At 41.7% G+C, this 17,543-nt stretch overlaps 3 protein-coding genes across 3 annotated transcripts; 2 read left to right on the forward strand and 1 right to left on the reverse strand.

Moving 5' to 3' along the window:
• The first annotated feature begins 753 nt into the window (after nucleotides 1-753).
• emb (embigin) lies at nucleotides 754-5,651 on the forward strand. The gene is made up of 9 exons (XM_084552365.1): nucleotides 754-857; nucleotides 2,305-2,382; nucleotides 2,589-2,772; nucleotides 2,850-2,932; nucleotides 3,074-3,210; nucleotides 3,832-3,993; nucleotides 4,448-4,565; nucleotides 4,817-4,850; nucleotides 4,950-5,651. Exons 1-9 carry the CDS (start codon nucleotides 785-787, stop codon nucleotides 5,008-5,010), a joined length of 930 nt encoding a protein of 309 aa, XP_084408491.1. The 5' UTR covers nucleotides 754-784; the 3' UTR covers nucleotides 5,011-5,651.
• A 61-nt stretch (nucleotides 5,652-5,712) lies between these two features.
• mrps30 (mitochondrial ribosomal protein S30) lies at nucleotides 5,713-11,712 on the reverse strand (the record flags this gene model as incomplete). The annotated part of the gene is made up of 5 exons (XM_084552364.1): nucleotides 5,713-6,655; nucleotides 6,985-7,161; nucleotides 8,839-8,944; nucleotides 10,371-10,516; nucleotides 11,118-11,712. 5 exons carry the CDS (start codon nucleotides 11,710-11,712, stop codon nucleotides 6,396-6,398), a joined length of 1,284 nt encoding a protein of 427 aa, XP_084408490.1. The 3' UTR covers nucleotides 5,713-6,395.
• Nucleotides 11,713-12,394: 682 nt separating this feature from the next.
• hint2 (histidine triad nucleotide binding protein 2) lies at nucleotides 12,395-15,374 on the forward strand. The gene is made up of 5 exons (XM_084552367.1): nucleotides 12,395-12,580; nucleotides 12,799-12,936; nucleotides 13,088-13,192; nucleotides 14,436-14,508; nucleotides 14,585-15,374. Exons 1-5 carry the CDS (start codon nucleotides 12,494-12,496, stop codon nucleotides 14,674-14,676), a joined length of 495 nt encoding a protein of 164 aa, XP_084408493.1. The 5' UTR covers nucleotides 12,395-12,493; the 3' UTR covers nucleotides 14,677-15,374.
• The last annotated feature ends 2,169 nt before the right edge of the window (nucleotides 15,375-17,543 follow it).

Consider the following 17,543-nt stretch of genomic DNA (forward strand, 5'->3'; position numbering starts at 1 on the left):
TTTTTACTTTTACACAGTATTGTCTTACATGGTCAGGGTTAGTTTTTAGAGAAACTATTTATGAATAAACACTGGGGGAGAAAGAAGTGAACAGCAATTTCATAACAGGAAAAAAATAATTGAATAATGAGTGAATAGGGAATGATGCAAAAAAGCATCCCCATTGCGATGAAGAAAACTATTGGTGTATTTCACGCACACACTTTTTAGCTTGTGCATTCCTGAAGAAATACATGACCATGTTTAACTCTGTGTTGTTGTAAATACTGCTCATGGGGGTTGTTTCTGTAGGGATGGCAAGAGAACTGAAATTACACAAGTGGAAACACTGAAATATTAGCTGTTGCTTTAAAATACTCAAGGGATGCTTTACGTAGTGGTTAAAGAGACATTCAGCTGCAAGGGCTTCTCATATAACACGTCACAGTGCACCTTGTGGAAAACCCCATAGTAGCAACATAGCAGCTCACAGACTGCAACACCAGTAATATGTTTGTGCAACATTTTGTTTCAAAGAACAGGGCCGTTTGTTGCAGCATGTTGCAGCATGTCTCCTGCAAGACGAGACTCACTGCAACATAGCATCAAGGTATGAAACCAGTGCGATTGAATAATGGATGGAGTCAGCCACCTTCGGGCTGCAGCATGATCTCATGGCTGCGTCACTTGTGCAGATGAGGGGAGGAGGAGGAGGAGGAGGAGGAGGAGTGGGACAGTTAGTCGCTGCAGCAGGCAGAGAGACAGTGAGAAACCTGCTGGCAGAGCGGACACAAGGACAAAAACCATGACAGCCTCCTGGAAGCAGCTCTTTTTTCAGATGCTCCTGCTTCTCGTCTCCTGCAGACACATCAATACAAGTAAATGACATTTGGGTTTAATTTTGACTGTTCTGTTAAACCTCTGTTCTGCCTCTTCTTTTTTTTTTAACACCAAATGTTCCTGTAACCTTGTAAGGGACAGAAGAACATGTCATAAGATTTCCACACCATTATGTACTAATCTCCGGTAGTCCCTGTTTACTGTCTTCATTATTATTATTATTATTATTATTATTATTTGTAAATGTCCCCCAAAGTAATTCTTGTCAGGGTGGGAAATTTATATCATCACAGGAAACTTTACCGACGTACAATGCAGTAGGTCAAAACCAGAAAACAGAACTGCTAATTTCAACAAAATAAATGTCTTGAGCTATTTATGGACATGCCACTTCAGGATTTCATCTTCACTGCCACTACACATACACATAAAAGGCATAAAAAGACACAACAAATAATATATAGTATCAGTTATTAAAAGTGCAAAATCAATGAGTAATGCAGTGAGTAGTATATGGCGTCACAGACACCTAGTGCGACCTAATAAACAACTAGCAACACCCTAGTAAACACTATTTAATACTTTAATTTAATACTTGTAGCATCATTCAGAAGAAGCCTCAACTGAGGATGAATTATCTTTAAGAACCCAAAACAAAACAAAAAAAGGCTCAGACAGATACAAAATGTCTCAGCATTACTATTGCAACAATTGTCTTATTTTAGAGGAAGTAACCAGACAGATTTTTCTCATCCTCATTGCATTTTATTTCTATGAATAGGATTTTGAGCGTGTTTTGTTGTTTTTATTTTGCTTGTTTTTTTAATCCTCACATTCTCACAGTCATGTTACAGAAATAAACTCTTGATTTCATTCAGATGCTATAACCAAACACCCAAGCCAAAAAAAACATGAAAAACTAAAATAGTCTAAGTCGTTATAAGTTTCAAATTGATATACTGTAATGAATGTCAGTGCCAGGCTTGGTTGTACAGGCTCACAGGAGCAGGAAGGAAGTAGGCCTACCTGTGGTAACACTCTGGTGGCTGACACCTCCACAGAGTCATAGAAGGACCTCAGTGTCAGGAAGAGTCTGCTTTGGCCTTTCTTTTAAAGTGCCTAGGTACTTAGAAGACACTGTCTCTATGTTCATCTGTTTTCTTTTGGACCATTGACTCGTCAGCCTTTCCAGTGGTCCAATGAAAAACTCTACCGTATTTGTTTGAGTATAATCTGGTCACGTGATCCTCTCCTTAAAAGTCAAATTGGTCTGTGGAGATAGTTCTGTAGAATCCACCGTGAACGCCATGGCAACACCATAGCAACCACATGGAAACGTCCTAGCAATAATCAGTAACATCTTAACCAAGTTAAACATGGCAATTTCATTAGCTAATGTTTTTATTATGCTGGCACTATACTGCGTTAATGTCTAAGGATATATCAACTTTATGCATTGTTGTTTATGCATGTAATCCCTATCAGAGTCAGCCGCTCCAACCCCAGCACCACTGGGTCCCACCACTCCTCTGCCAACAGATGTAAAGAGTGTGGTCCTGAAAGGTAACGGTTTCAAACACCAATCCAGATTTTATTTGTCCCTATATATGTGTTTTTTACATCCCTGATGCTTCTGTTAAGACTGCTAAGGAAACTTAACTATGCTATTAACTTTAATATAACACCATGTTAAACAACATTATAGTAAGATGGGTGTTGTATGGTCACATGGAGCGCTTGTGAATTCAATTTTGACGCTCCATGCACAGGTGACAGTCTCACTGAGAAAATTGAACTGTTGAAAGCTGTCAATCTGTCGCTGGAATGCACCTGGACTGGTAATCAGGACAAGCTACCAAACATAACTGGCTTCTGGACAAAAGATGGGAACGAAATTCAGGGCAGTCGTCGCTCAGTGCAGCGGGAGAACGAGCAGTACAATCTCAAACAAGTGTAAGCACTTCATCAGCTTTAGATGATGCATCACTGCTATGGATTTAGTCAAGTAAAAAAGCTGTTTTTCTTTGCAGGGTCACGATTGTCAGTGAAGAAGATCTCGGAAATTACTCGTGCATTTTTGGAAATGAAACAAATTTCGATTTTATTCTGGCAGGTACAGATCCCTTCCTTCCCCATGCAGCGCAGCCCGTCAAATTCCTGCTGCATTTTAAAACTGAATATCACCATTTTACGGTGTAACTGTGTTAACTATGCCACTGTGTCTCCATTATCCTGCATCTGGCTATTCGTCCAGTTCCACAGATCGGTGAGGTGCGAGATAAGCCGGTAGTCAGCTATGTGGGAGATTCTGTGGTTATGGAATGTAAAATGGAGGAAACCAAACCAAAGCCCAACACCTGGAACTGGTATAAGGGAAATGCGACAGATAAGGTGAATGATTTGCTCAGAACTTTATCTTTATGTGGTTAGAAATTAGATTGGTGTTACTTCTACATTAACACTCATTCAATCCCCCATCATATCAATGGATATTCCATTACGATGCACTGATCATTGGTTTAACCACAAATTTGCCCATGTGGTTAAAGTCATACTTATGAAATATATGTCTGACAGCTTATTCCTTTATCAGTACTACTGGTGCATGCTGGGTCTCACTTTTTGGTCCCAGTAAGGTTTCTGTAAACACTTGTGCTGGTATGAAGTGCAGTGATGGAAAATGTTGAGATCTTTGTCTAAATCTGGTTAAAAGTCTTACATCTAAAGTGTTCCTTCAGTAAAAAGTACAGAGATGCTGGAAGAACTGCAAAATAATGGCAGGTGAAAGTGATATATATTATTATATATCATATTATATATCATCTGATTATTGTTAAGGATACATTCATGTGCAAATAATATTTCACAACTGTCAGTGGTGGAAATAGAACTACCGTTTACTACTTTCTATAGCCTACTGTTGGATATTTGTATCAATAGTCATATGACAGACAGTGGACAGACTCTGATCCCTTTACACTGATGCTTAATACTGATGTCCTCTTTCTATAGGAACAGATCTTTCCTGATGCAAATCAACACCGTTATGGAATTAAAATCGAAGAGCGGAAGACCAGACTGCAGGTGCACAACCTGACGGATGCGGATGGAGGCTTGTATTACTGCGGTGCGGTGTACGCCATCGGTACCACCTTGGGCCAAGTGGAGCTGAGGGTCAGTATAGTGGATGAGGGACTATTTACTCAAATCCTGCACTTAAGCACAATTTTAATTTTGACTGATTTTCAGAGGAATCTGTTTTTATTCCACTACATTTATGTACTGTATATCACCACTATGATTACTTAAGACATGAAAACCTCAAGATACAGTATAAGCATTTAGAATAAAATACAGCAGCATCAAAGTTTACAGTGTTTCTGAACCACAACCACATTCATCAACTCATGACCTCTCAGATTTGTCTGTTTTGAGAGGCTTAGCTTCTAGGGAAGAAGCCACACAGCTACGCAATTTTACTGTCTATAGTTAAGAATATCTCCACCACAAACCACTGATGCACACCGATTTCAGCCTAATAGTGTCGGTCTGTCCATCTGTGTGTCATGTGTCAACTGATTCTGTTTCTTGAGTGACAAATCTGAATATCTCTCCTCCTCTGCTGAAGGTCATCACCATGCTGGAGCCCCTGAAGCCTTTCATAGCTATCCTGGTCGAGGTCACTGTCCTTGTCGTTGCCATTCTGCTCTACGAGAGGACTCGATCCAAGAAAAACAATGCAGCAGGTAGTCGGACGACATGCAGCTCCTGTTTGTTATGATCTACCTCTACCTCTCATTGCTCATTAAATAGTTTTAACTTCATTAAAATCAACATATTCTTCACTGATTGACTGTATAAGCTCAAACTCCCTCAGTATGCACGCAATGTATTAAAATGTGCCATCCCATGAAAATCTTCTAGATATGTTTGTGCATCATTTACTGGTAGGTTTCTGATTGCTCTGAAGTTTTTAACTTTTCCTTCTTATTCTCAGAAAATGGGATGAGCACTGACCAAAAGAACTCACTGTGAGTCCTATGAGAATTCCTCTGAAGTTCTTTCTCAGGTTTGATTTGTATATTTGAAGTTTTTCATGGCAAATGAATCAATTTCTATGTCTTCGTCAGGTCACATGCAGAAGAAAACGGACCAGAGGGACAATCTTCAGTGAGACAGCGCAAAGCTTAAAGGCTGAAATCCAGCAGATTCACGCTTCCTTATAATACTTTCAAATGTGTTAGCGCAATTTTCTTACAGTTATCAAGTCTTACACACATTTTTGGTTGAAACCATTTCATTGAAAGACATTTTAAACATCATACTGTCACGATGCCAGAGAACACAGCAGAGAGTTCACTCGGGGGTTTGGTTCCTGTGAAGAAACTGAAATCATGCAACCATCTTCACACGTCACTTTGCATTTTGAACTTCTCTGTTGAAACGGAAGTGTGTCTTTTTGGAAACAACCGAAACCTCAACTTTACCGCTGCCGTTCATGTATCGTGGTTTGTGAGCAGTGCCTTACACTCTCAAAAAGCAATTAACCCTTCACTGTGCTTGCAATGACTTTGCCACTTTTTAGAGTTTGTCCTCACAGTGAGATGTGTCTAAACATGCTGCCTACAAGTATCTTAAAAAAAAAAATATATATATCCTCCTATATTCAGATGTTGTTTCTGTATCTTAATGTACAAGAATATAATAGGGCTCATGTTTATCCCTGAACAAAACCTGCACTGTATGTGAAAATAAAATGAAAACTTTACTGTGATTATTAGTTCTAGCAACCGACATCATTACAGGATCACAGTGCTAATCTAGTGTAGTCTAAGATGTCTTAAACATGCAAATTTTAGTACGAAGCACAGATAAACAAACGAGTCAATTTGAAAAGAGGGATTTTATTTTTTCATAAATATAACTAACACAGTGACAATGTATGGAGCCAAGTCACAGCTGGGATTTTTATTCTTGATAACTTTTGCATTACCTCACAATAACATCTGCATTTCATCTGACCCACTGATCATGTAATGTGTAACAGACTGCCTCTGGTGGTGACTAGTCTGTGCATCCTCAGTTGCAGCAAGTCTGTGCGATTGAATTTGAAAAGAAAAACAAGAGGAGCTGCTCCGTTAGCTCTCCCTGGCTGCTGCTGAGGCTGATCAACAGGTTTTGGTTAGGGGTGTAACAATCGACTAAATGCAGAGATTGTTTAAAAGCTACTGTAAACCTGAACGCCTGTGCTGTGCTGCATCTGTCACAGAAGAGCCACAGCATCCCCATCACAGGCTGGCAGGGCAAGTGCAGCAAATGCTTCAGATAAAGTGTTACATCAGCTCCAAACTGTTCAGACTGATCAGCAGGAATGCAACAGTTATGGTCAGTGAACGGAAAGATATTCTGGAGAAAAATGCCCCCCTGTGACTTTTTAGCAGCTCTGTGGGAAGAGTATTTGTTCAGCTTGTCCCAGATTAGTCTGCTTTTTTGATTTTACACAATCTGACTAAATTTACTCATGTCCATCTCCCCATCTTACTTCCTGCATCCTTCAAACCTCGAGGGAGACGTTCCTACGGCTGGTTCATGAGGAACGAAATCAGGAGCTTGATCACGTCGTCGTTCAGACCCACCACCTCTCCGTCCTGCACGCTCTCGTAGAGTCGCAGGCTCTCAGTGCCCCACAGCAGGTTTTTCCTGGGGTTGTTGGCATCGGCCTCCACAGAGAGAGCCACCGTGTTGAGCTGGTAACAGAAGAAGGAGAAGAAGTGGCCGTCTGTGATCACAGCCTGGGACACAAAGGGCCTGGTGACGTCCTCGTAGTTCCAGAAACCTACAGAGAGGAGAGAGAAGCATGAAAACCAGATACATCTTCTCTCCACTATAAAAACTTTAACTTCTCCTTTTCCTTTCGGCGATCCCTTCAGGGGTCGCCACAGTGATTCATCTGCTTCCACCTCACCCTATCCTCTGTATCCTCTTCTCTCACACCATCTACCTTCATGTCCTCCTTCACTACATCCATGAACCTCCTCTATGGTCTTCCTCCAGACCTCCTGGAGCCTGGCAGCTCTAACTTCAGCATCCTTCGACCAATATATTTACCATTCACCCATGTCCAAACCATCTAAATTTATAGAGAGGCATCTGCTTGTCCCTCACCCTGGTACATAGCCTGAGCTCCAGTCCAGGCGAAGAGGCTGGCGAGTGCATTGGCTCTGAGGAAGACCTCCACCTGGTCGGACTGCTGCTGCCGAGCCATCCGGTCTCTGTGGTATCGGTCGGGTACAACGTGGAACTGAGTGTGACCGTAGCACGCTGGGTCTGGTAGCTTTGCACCTGTTAGCAAGACAAAGAGGACAGGCTGAATACAATGAGCTGACAGAGCAGAGGTTCATGACAACGTCATGGAACATTTTCTATGTGACCACAGAGGTCTAGGACTGTAATAACTAATCAACCAACTGATTACACAAAAACAACTGTTGCAGTAAATATGAAGCCTCCATGGCTGATGGATTCTTTTTTTCCAGTGTTAGAACTTGCTGCTATTCTAAAATGAATATGACTGGTGTAATAATCTGATATCATTTTGTCTGACCCAGGGAAATTGTAAAGACCACTCTTTTCATTTTTCTGCTATTTCGTTGACCCAACAATTACCAAGAAAACAACTGGTAGATTTGCCAGTAAGAGACACTGATCTGTGGATAGAAGACAGAACATAACTCTAAATATACAAGGCACAAAAATATGAAGGCCTTAGACTTCATGTTAGAAAACTGGGGACTAAACTAGGTAATGTAATAGATTTGCAAAAGGAATAATTTCAACACATGCCATAGACTAGACTAGAGTACAACAAGTAACCAGGGGTGTCAAATTCATTTTAGTTCAGGGGCCACATCCAGCCCAATTTGACATAAAAGCTTAGTGACCTTTAACAACAACTTCAAATTTTGATTTAGTCCAAAGAAGGAAAGTACATGGTGAAAATGTTCACACTTCCTTTCTTCTAGAAAACATTTTATGAATAATAATCTGAAATTTCTTAAGAAGAGTAAGTGCAATTTTAGCACACAGTTGCCATCTGCTGTTTAGTTAAGGGTCTCAGGAAAACAGAGCAGCCCCTAGTGGACAAATTAGGACTAGCAGTTACTTTTATTGAAACATGGCAGTTAATGTCTTCTTTGTCATATTCACACTTTGTGGATTCATCCCGCAGGACAGACTGAACCCTCGGACAACGGGTTTTGCCCTATGTGCCGTATGTCTGACACCCCTGGGTTAGACTGTTTACAGATGACTAACCGATCAACTAACGGCACATTTACGCCCTCTAAAGGCACAACTAGGTAACTGAACAATTGACCTTTGGCTAAGCCCCGCCCCCCTTGGTTACTGTTGCTACGTCCGACATTCTCTTCTGGGCTGTGGTTTTCTGGTTATCTATAAGGCTCTGGTATCAATATCAAGGAGCAACACTGTTCATGCAAAGCTGGGTGCGTCTCTATTCACTTCTATAATCGTTATTACGAAGCAAACGGACTAACGTTACACACGTATGCGTTGTATTTCTTCAGCGTGTGCTAGCGTATCAACAACTATGCAACTTAAGCTGTAACGGTGATGTTTTGGTTAGCTCCACAGGGTTTTGCGCGCACATCATTGGGCTTATCCATACCCTGGATATATACCGACAGTATAGCCTGCCGAGACTGAAAATATTAGACGCCTGCGTTAAAGTCAATGGAGCGCTGTGAAAAAGTGTCGGACCCCTGTGGGAGCTCTCTTGGCTGTGATTGGTCAATCTACATTCTAGGGCGGGGCTTAGCCAAAGGTCAATTAGCCATTTAACTTCTATGGCTTGATACTGTGCACAACTGGATCATATTTATTAACAAGGCAGAGAGGATGATGCTTGGACTAAGAAATTAATACAGGATGCTCCAGAACAACAAAATTAGTGTTAATTATAACAGAAGAAATGTAACACGTCTCTTGGCTCTGTGTTACCTGTGAAGATATTATTGGGGTACTGTCTCCTGAACATTGGCATCAGGTTGGGAGCGTATGTGATCACTGGGACTTCTGCTGAATACGACGCCTCCATCGGGACAAACTAGAAGAAATGAATATGGCAAATTAAACCACAGCAAATGAAGTATGCTGGTACTAGAACAGTCTCTTAACATGAATGGAAAGCATGACAACCTTTTTAAAAAGATAAACTCTGAGACATGATTTATAAGGTGTTATTCATTTTTCAAACCAGTCTGTCTTGATCAAAGACCTCATTGTACCATATCAGCCCAACAGATCACTTCGGTCTGAAAGTGCAGGCCTACTTGTGGTTCCTAGAATTTCAAAAAGTAGAATGGGAGGCAGAGCTTTCAGTTATCAGGCTCCTCTCCTGTGGAACCAGCTCCCAGTTTGGGTTCGGGAGGCAGACACTCTCTCTATTTTTAAGGTCAGGCTTAAGACTTTCCTTTTTGATCAAGCTTATAGTTAGGAATGGACTAAACCACCCCTTAGTTATGCTGCTATAGGCCTAGGCTGCTGGGGGACGATGCACTGAGCACATGTGCTCTTCTCTCTTCTCTTTCCTCTCTCGCATCCTCCACTTTCTTTTCTCTGGCACAGAGCTCTTGTCCTCTAACGTCCTATCTACTACTAGTCATGCAATTCTGTGCTATTACTGTATAGAATGTAACCCTCTCCCCCCTCCTTCTCCTCCCCTCCCCTCCCCTCCCCTCTTCCCCCCCCTTCTTGTGAGTATCTCTGGCCTGGAGTTGTGCGTTTCCTGTGGAGCTCCATACTACAGCTGTTGTCGTGGTCTCATCAGCCTGCCCAGTCTTCATGGATTCCTGCAGTTATCCACTCCTACCTGAATGAACTATTCTCCAACCTGCCTGTGATTCCTCCTATATCCTCTTACATTCTCAACTGTCATGTAACGTCATCAGCTATATGTTGCATTTGTATCATCGTCAGTTTCTACATGTACGCTTTAGTCAGATGTATGTATCTATGGCAGATGGACGTTTATCTCATTTGTCCTGCTGTTCTCGTCTCTCTTTCTTCTGTCTGTACCCGGCTGGCCTTAGGCAGATGGGTCCCTCCATATGAGCTGGGTTCTGCTCAAGGTTTCTTCCTGTTAAAAGGGAGTTTTTCCTTGCCACCGTCACCTTCATGCTCACTCTGGGGGTTTCAGACTGGATGTTGTAAAGCGTCTTGAGATGATTTGTATTGTTACTGACGCTATATAAATATAATTGAATTGAATTGAATCAAAGACTAATAGCAGAGCAACAATTCAGCCATGGGGTGTTTCAATGGCAATAAGAAGCTAAAACAGGAGTTGTTTCCAGTCTCTGGTTCAGGGTTTGCCATTAATTCCACATCCAATAATTAACAGTGCTATTAAAATCCAAGAAACTACCAAAGGAATGAAATATTAAAAAAACACCATGCAACCCACAATCTTTCAAACCCCTTTCTGTGGGTTGCAGCTATTGCCACATAATCTGTCCTGGTCTGATTTGTACCTGTGGAAGCTGCTGAGTTATTCTAATCTGGCTGTGAGGATGGTCATCGATCTGGAACCTGGTCGGCTCCAGTCGACCTCTCCGGTGGCCCTTTGGGATGATTCTTTCCCCTCTCCTCCAATAAAAGTTCACCTGCGGACTGAGATCTGACACAGAAAAACAAAAAAATGACACTTGAGGAGCGTACCTTCATTCACATCCGTTGTGTTGCAGTGACTGAACAGGTTTTATTGAATGTAAGCTTTCAGTACTCTACGTATAGTATGCAAGGCTGCTTGTCATTAAAATGTACTATTTTAGCATGTTGACTGAAAGAAAATGATCAGGAACCTGCTCTATTGAGACCAATCAGCACAAATATGGCACATGCAGGCAATTTACCTGCCACATTCAAAATATGACAAATTTCGAAATGGCAAAAGGACTGGAAATGAAAATGGAAAGTGTAAATCAGAGGTACTTCAGTATTTACTTGATGTATCACCTCCGCAACAATTCATCACATCATATTTGAGGACTTTAGTTATTTACTTTGCAGATATATGTGATATACAACTTACAAAATATAATCAGTAAATAGATTATAATGCATTTCCTAGCAAACTATTAAGTAGGAAAATTAGCCCCACGTTTACCAGCTGCTATTCAAGTGAGGCACACATTAACTCGTGAATAGCTAATGTATTAAATCGTTCAGTAATGTGAACTTTTATTCGGTGAACATATTCCACCTCTGATCATCCATACCCAGACTGGAGAGCGGCAGCACTGGATTGTATTTGGCCAGGCTGTAGGTGAGTCCAGACACCAGGTTCCTCAGGAGAGGTCCGACCACCTGCTCTTGTTGTCTATACATGAACGTCTTGCGTTTCTTCGCATGCCAGTGCTCCTGCAAAATAGCACGAGTGACCAGGGAGCGGATGTCCTCGAACGCATCACGGTCGATGCCAGGCACTGCGGTGGTCTGAGCCGCCGCGGCTGACTGCGAGCTCCCCTCCACCGGGAAGAACTTCTCGGGTAGGCCCGGGGTATATGCGCTCTTGGTAAAGTGCTGGTACCATCTGTCTGCGTTCCGTGCAAAAGTCTGAGGATAAACCATAAATTTCATCCGCTGGATACGAGTGAGGAGGGACAGCTTCTCCTGCACGGGAGAGGCGCATATCTTCTTTATGCGTTCATCATTCTGTCGCAGCCGGGCAGATTTGCTTTTAGCCGTGAGGGACGGCAGTATCGGGGGATACGCTGGCTCCTTGACCTCAGCCTCGGTGTGAACTCTCTTTTGGTTTCTAAACGGAGGCAAGTTTTTGGGGAACAGCAAGGGCAGTCGTGTGCGGGCCGCCATGTTTCCCGTATGACATACACTTCTTCTGTTACGTTTACAGACGTACCAGCAGCCTCCGCCAACAGCGCCCCCTTAAAAAAAAAAAAAAAAAAAGAATGTTTTTACAAAATGCATGCAATGCATTACTGTGTATTAAATGTATAAACTTCTACCGTTATATAGAAATTGTGTTAAATATTATAATATCGTAGAATTATAGTTATTTTATTGACTTTTATAAAGGTTACTTAATCAAGGTTACCAGTGCAGAACGGTGAGGCTCTTGAATGAAGCCCTGCACGCGTAATAAATGTCTCCTTTGGAACCTCTCAATAATGTTGTAAATTTGAGCGATCACAACATGAGGGATACCATAACAAGGTTTAGAGAACCTAAATGGTCACTGCACGCGGTGTATAAATTGACAGTAGATTGCCATTTCTAAGCGCTTAATTCCTTAGGAAAGCGTGTCCACTTTGCTGGCATTTAACGCGAGTTTCGCACGTAAAGCATATTTCGCGTCCTTCATATTCCTGTGTATGAAATTGATTTCAGGTAAAGCGGTAACTTTATACTTGTTTATACGTCTGTCTTTTCTTAGTATTGTACTTGAAACTGGCAGCAATTCTGGTGAGTTCTTGATTCAAGTCTGCTTAAAAAAAAGTTAAAAAATAAAACGATACTGCGGGTACTTGAACGCATCATTACGCAGTACGGAAGGGGCAGCGCTTTGGTCCGGGGGGGGGGAAGTGTTCGTCCAAACTGTTTACGACTCAAAGTTGAGTCACCTTTTAAGCTAGCTATGTATTTTCGTCAGGTTTTGCGGGCACAGTTCGTCGGGACCCGAGCTGCTCAGCTTAGCCGCGTACACCGTGTTTGTCGAGCCGAGGTAGCTGCCCTGAAAATAAATTATCCTGCTGTCATTCTCATAAACATTTTCTTTACGGTGGTTGCTGCAGAGCACGTTGACAGCAGCAGCTCGGGTGGTGGCGGCTGTGGGGAGCCTGCAGTGCCCCAGCGTCACCACCAAGAGACACCAAGTTTGTTTGCCTGGGGACAACTTTTGTCAGCTTTTCATTTTCCTGTGTGTGTCTCACTGACCCTCAGAGACCGCTTTGCACCAAAAGGGACGAGGTGAAGCTTGCAGAGGAGGCCAGCAAGAAGTATGGCTCCCCAGCTCCGACCATCTTCTCCAAAGTGATTGACAAAAGCATCCCTGCCGATATCATTTATGAAGATGAGAAGGTGAACAAACAGTGGCTTCAAAACATGTTTATCTCATTTGGCCTCGTCCACGTGGAGTCCAGAGATAAATGAACATGTTCGTGTTGTCATTAAGTGAAGTTGTGTAACTCAACCTTTCATATATGTTGTTTTTTTTGTGTGTGTTTATCAGTGTTTGGCATTCAGGGATGTCAACCCACAGGCCCCTGTTCACTTCCTGGTTATTCCAAGGGTCCCTATTCCCAGAATAAGTGCCGCCAAAGATGATGATGCTGCGGTAAGCTGTTCACTGTGAGAAAGGCTCAGTACATCTTGGACACGTTGTCATAGAAAACAAAGCCAGCCACATTCACATACACTCTGTTGAAGCCAATATATATTTTGTATTTCTTGTTGGTTTGGGTCACTGTGTTCATGTGTTTGCGTGCAATTCCGGGGTTTTACTTAGGGGGAGCACCAGTGTGGAAGTGCATATAGCTGAGTGACAGGTGTGGGAAATCAGGTGTGTGTTAGGTGTGGAGGCAAACAGTTTTTTGACCGTGTGAACTGGAGAGCGTCAGAATGGCTGGCGGCATTAAGTTTGTGAATTTGGAACAGTGCTTTGGTATTTTCAACGTGGTGAGAATTTAATTTGTGACTTAAAATAAATGGATTACGAATCCAACTATATAGAACACACTGGACATTGTTCATTATTTATCACAGTACATGCGTCAGAACAAGTACACCTGCACGCCACCTCAGTGGCTTTTAAGTTTGTTTGGTTTTCTTTAAGTCACTACACACTCTTTTTAAAGAGGTGTATTTAAAGGCTCTTATTTCCACTCATCCCTGAGAGCATAGAGATAAAGATTCATGCACATCAATATTCAGGACCAGTTTCCAGCAGGACAAAAGACAAATAGTTTTATAAAGCATCGTGCTTCTCTCAGCTGGAACATTCCAAACTTAAATCATTAAAAGAAAACTCCCAGACCAGGAGCATGGAAACGGTATGTCAACATACTTTCAGACATGTAGATCCTCAAACAAGCGCTGGAATGACAGCAGGCCCCCAGCTTAGCTGTAGGTTAACAAAGAAGAGTGCCTTCAAATCTGTTTGCTGTCACCGACACTACCTAGCTGCAGGACCTGTTCACACTGATCGGTAGTAGTTGCAGCTGATGTTTTTCACTTTTCTGAGATGATTTGTTCGTGCGGCAATTTCTTTCACTTCTAGTAATGCATACGCGCACCATATCCTTCCCATAAATGGTGTGTTATTAACATGCAAGGCCAATCTAATGTTAAAGCGTAGCAGCAGACAACAGAAGCAATAACGATTCAGACAAGTTTTTCCAGCATGTAGTCTGACCATTTTTCTGCCGCCACCATGACTCAAGTTCTTTACCTTTTCCACTAAGTGTAGTCAAATTCAAAATATTGATCTTTGAGAAGGCCCACTAGCTCATTTACAATTTAATAATGTGCACACAAGCAGTGGAAATTCTGTCTTCAGCTCTCCTTTCCTTAACTTGCAGCTTCTAGGACATTTGTTGGTTGTTGCCAAGAATGTGGCAAAGCAAGAATCTCTTAATGAAGGCTACAGAGTGGGTAAGTTGTCTCATTTACTTCATAACGGTAATCTGAATCTGACATCCGTTTATTTACCTGCACTCTGAATTTTCAGTAATCAACGATGGAAAAGACGGTTCTCAGTCAGTCTACCACCTTCACATCCACGTCCTGGGAGGAAGACAGATGATGTGGCCACCAGGATAATGTGTGCTAATGTGTCTGTCTGGATCTCCAGCATACTTCCATGACCTTTCATCTGTTTATCAAAAAAGAAATGTAAATACACTGACATCAACAAATGCAAAAAATGAAATGAAGACATTATAATTAATATGACTGCAAATAAAGACACTATTTCTAATAGAGAGATCTTGAATCAAATATTTAGTTGGTAAAAGAAACCAGAGGACATAGGCAGCAATATTCAAAGAATTTTTTTGGGTCTCCTATTTGCAAAAAAGGTTTGACCTATTCTTACGTTTTCACATTAAATGATTATTTGGGCAGAAAGGGTAAATGCACACACAGTCTTGAGTTTTTTAGAGCCATTGTGTTGACAACATAAAACAATATAAACCTGAGCCATTGTCACACAATGACATTTTCACATCTTAGACTGCTTCCCCATCAATAACTGGTATCAGCCTTAAAATCATCTGACACACACCAAACTCAAAAACAGAAGGAAAAATATAGATGTTTAGCATGATTTTGTAAGTCTTGGTTTTCATTCCATTAAAAAATACAGTATCCTTGTGTATTACATGGGTTTAGAAGTTAGAAAAACAATCTGCCCCCCGACTCTCCTCAGCATAACTTCTCTTTTGCTAGCTCTCCTAAAATCGATACAGAATAGAAAAATTACGATATACATAAATAGATATTACACCTATGCTATCACACCCTTTCATTCTTAGGATTCAAGCCCTTGGCTATTTAGTTTATGAGAGGTAACCTATAGCTGAACTGGTTAAATGTTTCAGATTGCAGCTATGCACAATTGGAGGTTGCTCAGTTTTCTTCCAGTAAAGACCTATACTTCTTTGGGATTGATGTCTGATGGTTTCATCATTATTACCATCAGACTACTATGGGTTCAAGATGCCGTTAATAAAGAGTTTGTAAACGGTTTATAAGTTACATGCTAATATTTTACAGAACCTCAAGTAATACGACATTGAAGCTTTTGGGTAGTGGAAAATCTTCCTCAGTGGGCTGACCTTTCCTGGAAAAGGCCTGCAGGACATCTGTACCAAAATCCATTTATAAACTGCTCGGCCATCATGGGGTGTATCAGAGACGACGAAGAGGAGGAGTACAGGAGCCTGGTGAGGGATTTTGTTGTCTAAATATCTTGGGCTGTGGCTTGACAACAAGCTGGACTGGACAAGCAACACGGGGCAGCTGTACAAGAAGGCCCAGAGCAGGATGTACTTCCTGAGGAGGTTAAGATCCTTCAGCACCTCAAAGGCAGACCTCTCCAGGTTGGAGAAGCTGATCAGGCGGGCTGGCTCGGGGGTTGGCACGAGGCTGGACCCTCTGGCTACTGTAGCAGAAAGAAGGACACTAAAAAAATCTATCTATTTACATTTACACCTGCAGACTTAACGTGTTATAACCTTTCAGTTACTCAAAGAGTTTATAGTTTGAAAGAAAAACTTTACAACATGTAGAATAAAAACTGCAGACAGAACAGTATAATAAGTGTAAAATGCTGATGTAAGCAGAAACCTGTTTAAAATCTATTTTTCATTACCTACAGCACATGCTGTGTGTATTCCAGTTTCTGACAGATTTGGTGGCACTGACAAATCCCCTCACTAATCATTCACAACCTCCACAGAGGGCTTGCCTCCAGATAGTAGCAGTGAGGGTCAGAGACGGGACGCTGTGGTGTGACTGGGTGGTATGATTCAGTGACCTTGGTGCCCGTGAGCAAGGTAACTGCAATGCACTGGCGTAACAAACTTAAACTTTCCCCTATATTTGCTTTGAAAAAAGTGTTCACTTCATTGAGCAAGGCTATAAGATGCACGTGGCTATGAGATAATAAATGGCTCCCAAGAAAAGAGGTAACGAGGCCTGTGGTAGTGACACATAAAGAGTTAGATTTTTGTGCATTGCTTCCTTTGTGTTCTTAAAGACAAGAGTTGAAGGAGTTTTTTAAAAAAAAATCATTTAATTCATCTTAGCGTCTGTTGCAAACATTTTCTTGCTTAATGTGTCAAGGGCAGAAAAAAGTTGCACAAGTTTTGTTAAACTATTGAAAAACTCTTTTATGGGTCAAAGTCTCATCTGTTCTCATAAACCTTAGAGAACTTATCTAGTTTTATCTTTACTCCTCTGACAGGCCTCGTCATGTTTGTCTGATAATGACTATCTTCACAAGTCCACAGGCTGAATTACACCACCCCCAACCTGCCCAAATATTTTTCACCTTGCTGTGCAGTAGACTGAAATCTTGCTGAATAGTACCCATTGTTGTCAATGCCAACAGCTGTTAGCTATTGTTATATAAACAAAGCAGGTTTCTACCAGCTTCAAACTGTTTGTGGGTCAAGTTTCAGGTCTTCTCCACATTCATGAGGCGTAACCTTTGGTCAGTTTTGTTGGTGGACCTTTAACTGGTTGAGGCGGCAGAATCAGAGGCAGGTGTTCAGAGGATTGCATAAGTCTTTGTAGGTCTGGACAAGGTGTGAGTATATGGGAACGTGCGTTGCCTTCATGCAACTCCCCTATAGGTGGATATGTCCAAGAGTCGAGGACTTGCACAGGGCAAAGTTTAATTCAGGTCGTTCCTACAGCTGACTGCTCCTGTCCTCTTGATGCCATTCACCTCCGTCAGTAGAGAAGGTAGGTTATCATTCATTATACATTTCCAACCATTTTTATACACTTTGCTATCGGGAGTGTAGGATGTTTGTGAGGATTTCCACACATAGCTGCACATGTAAAATCTTACTTGACATGTTACCGTTGTTTTCTTTCAAGCAGACTTTTTCTTCTTTTACAATGGCAGAATGCGAGAAAAAGCTTTTAGTAAGAAAAGTACAACTTTAGAGACAAAAAAG

The sequence above is a fragment of the Chelon labrosus genome, assembly GCF_963514085.1.
Source record: "Chelon labrosus genome assembly, chromosome: 9".
In the NCBI taxonomy this organism is placed as follows: Eukaryota; Metazoa; Chordata; class Actinopteri; order Mugiliformes; family Mugilidae; genus Chelon; species Chelon labrosus.

Bases quoted from the DNA above. Each gene is read 5' to 3' on its own strand.
- emb (XM_084552365.1), top strand. From the start codon at position 785: ATGACAGCCTCCTGGAAGCAGCTCTTTTTTCAGATGCTCCTGCTTCTC. The intron at 2,773-2,849 runs GTAAGCACTTCA...TTTTCTTTGCAG, and splicing joins CAGTACAATCTCAAACAAGT to GGTCACGATTGTCAGTGAAG. The intron at 4,851-4,949 runs GTGAGTCCTATG...TGTCTTCGTCAG, and splicing joins ACTGACCAAAAGAACTCACT to GTCACATGCAGAAGAAAACG.
- hint2 (XM_084552367.1), top strand. From the start codon at position 12,494: ATGTATTTTCGTCAGGTTTTGCGGGCACAGTTCGTCGGGACCCGAGCT. The intron at 12,581-12,798 runs GTAGCTGCCCTG...ACTGACCCTCAG, and splicing joins ACCGTGTTTGTCGAGCCGAG to AGACCGCTTTGCACCAAAAG. The intron at 12,937-13,087 runs GTGAACAAACAG...TGTGTTTATCAG, and splicing joins TCATTTATGAAGATGAGAAG to TGTTTGGCATTCAGGGATGT.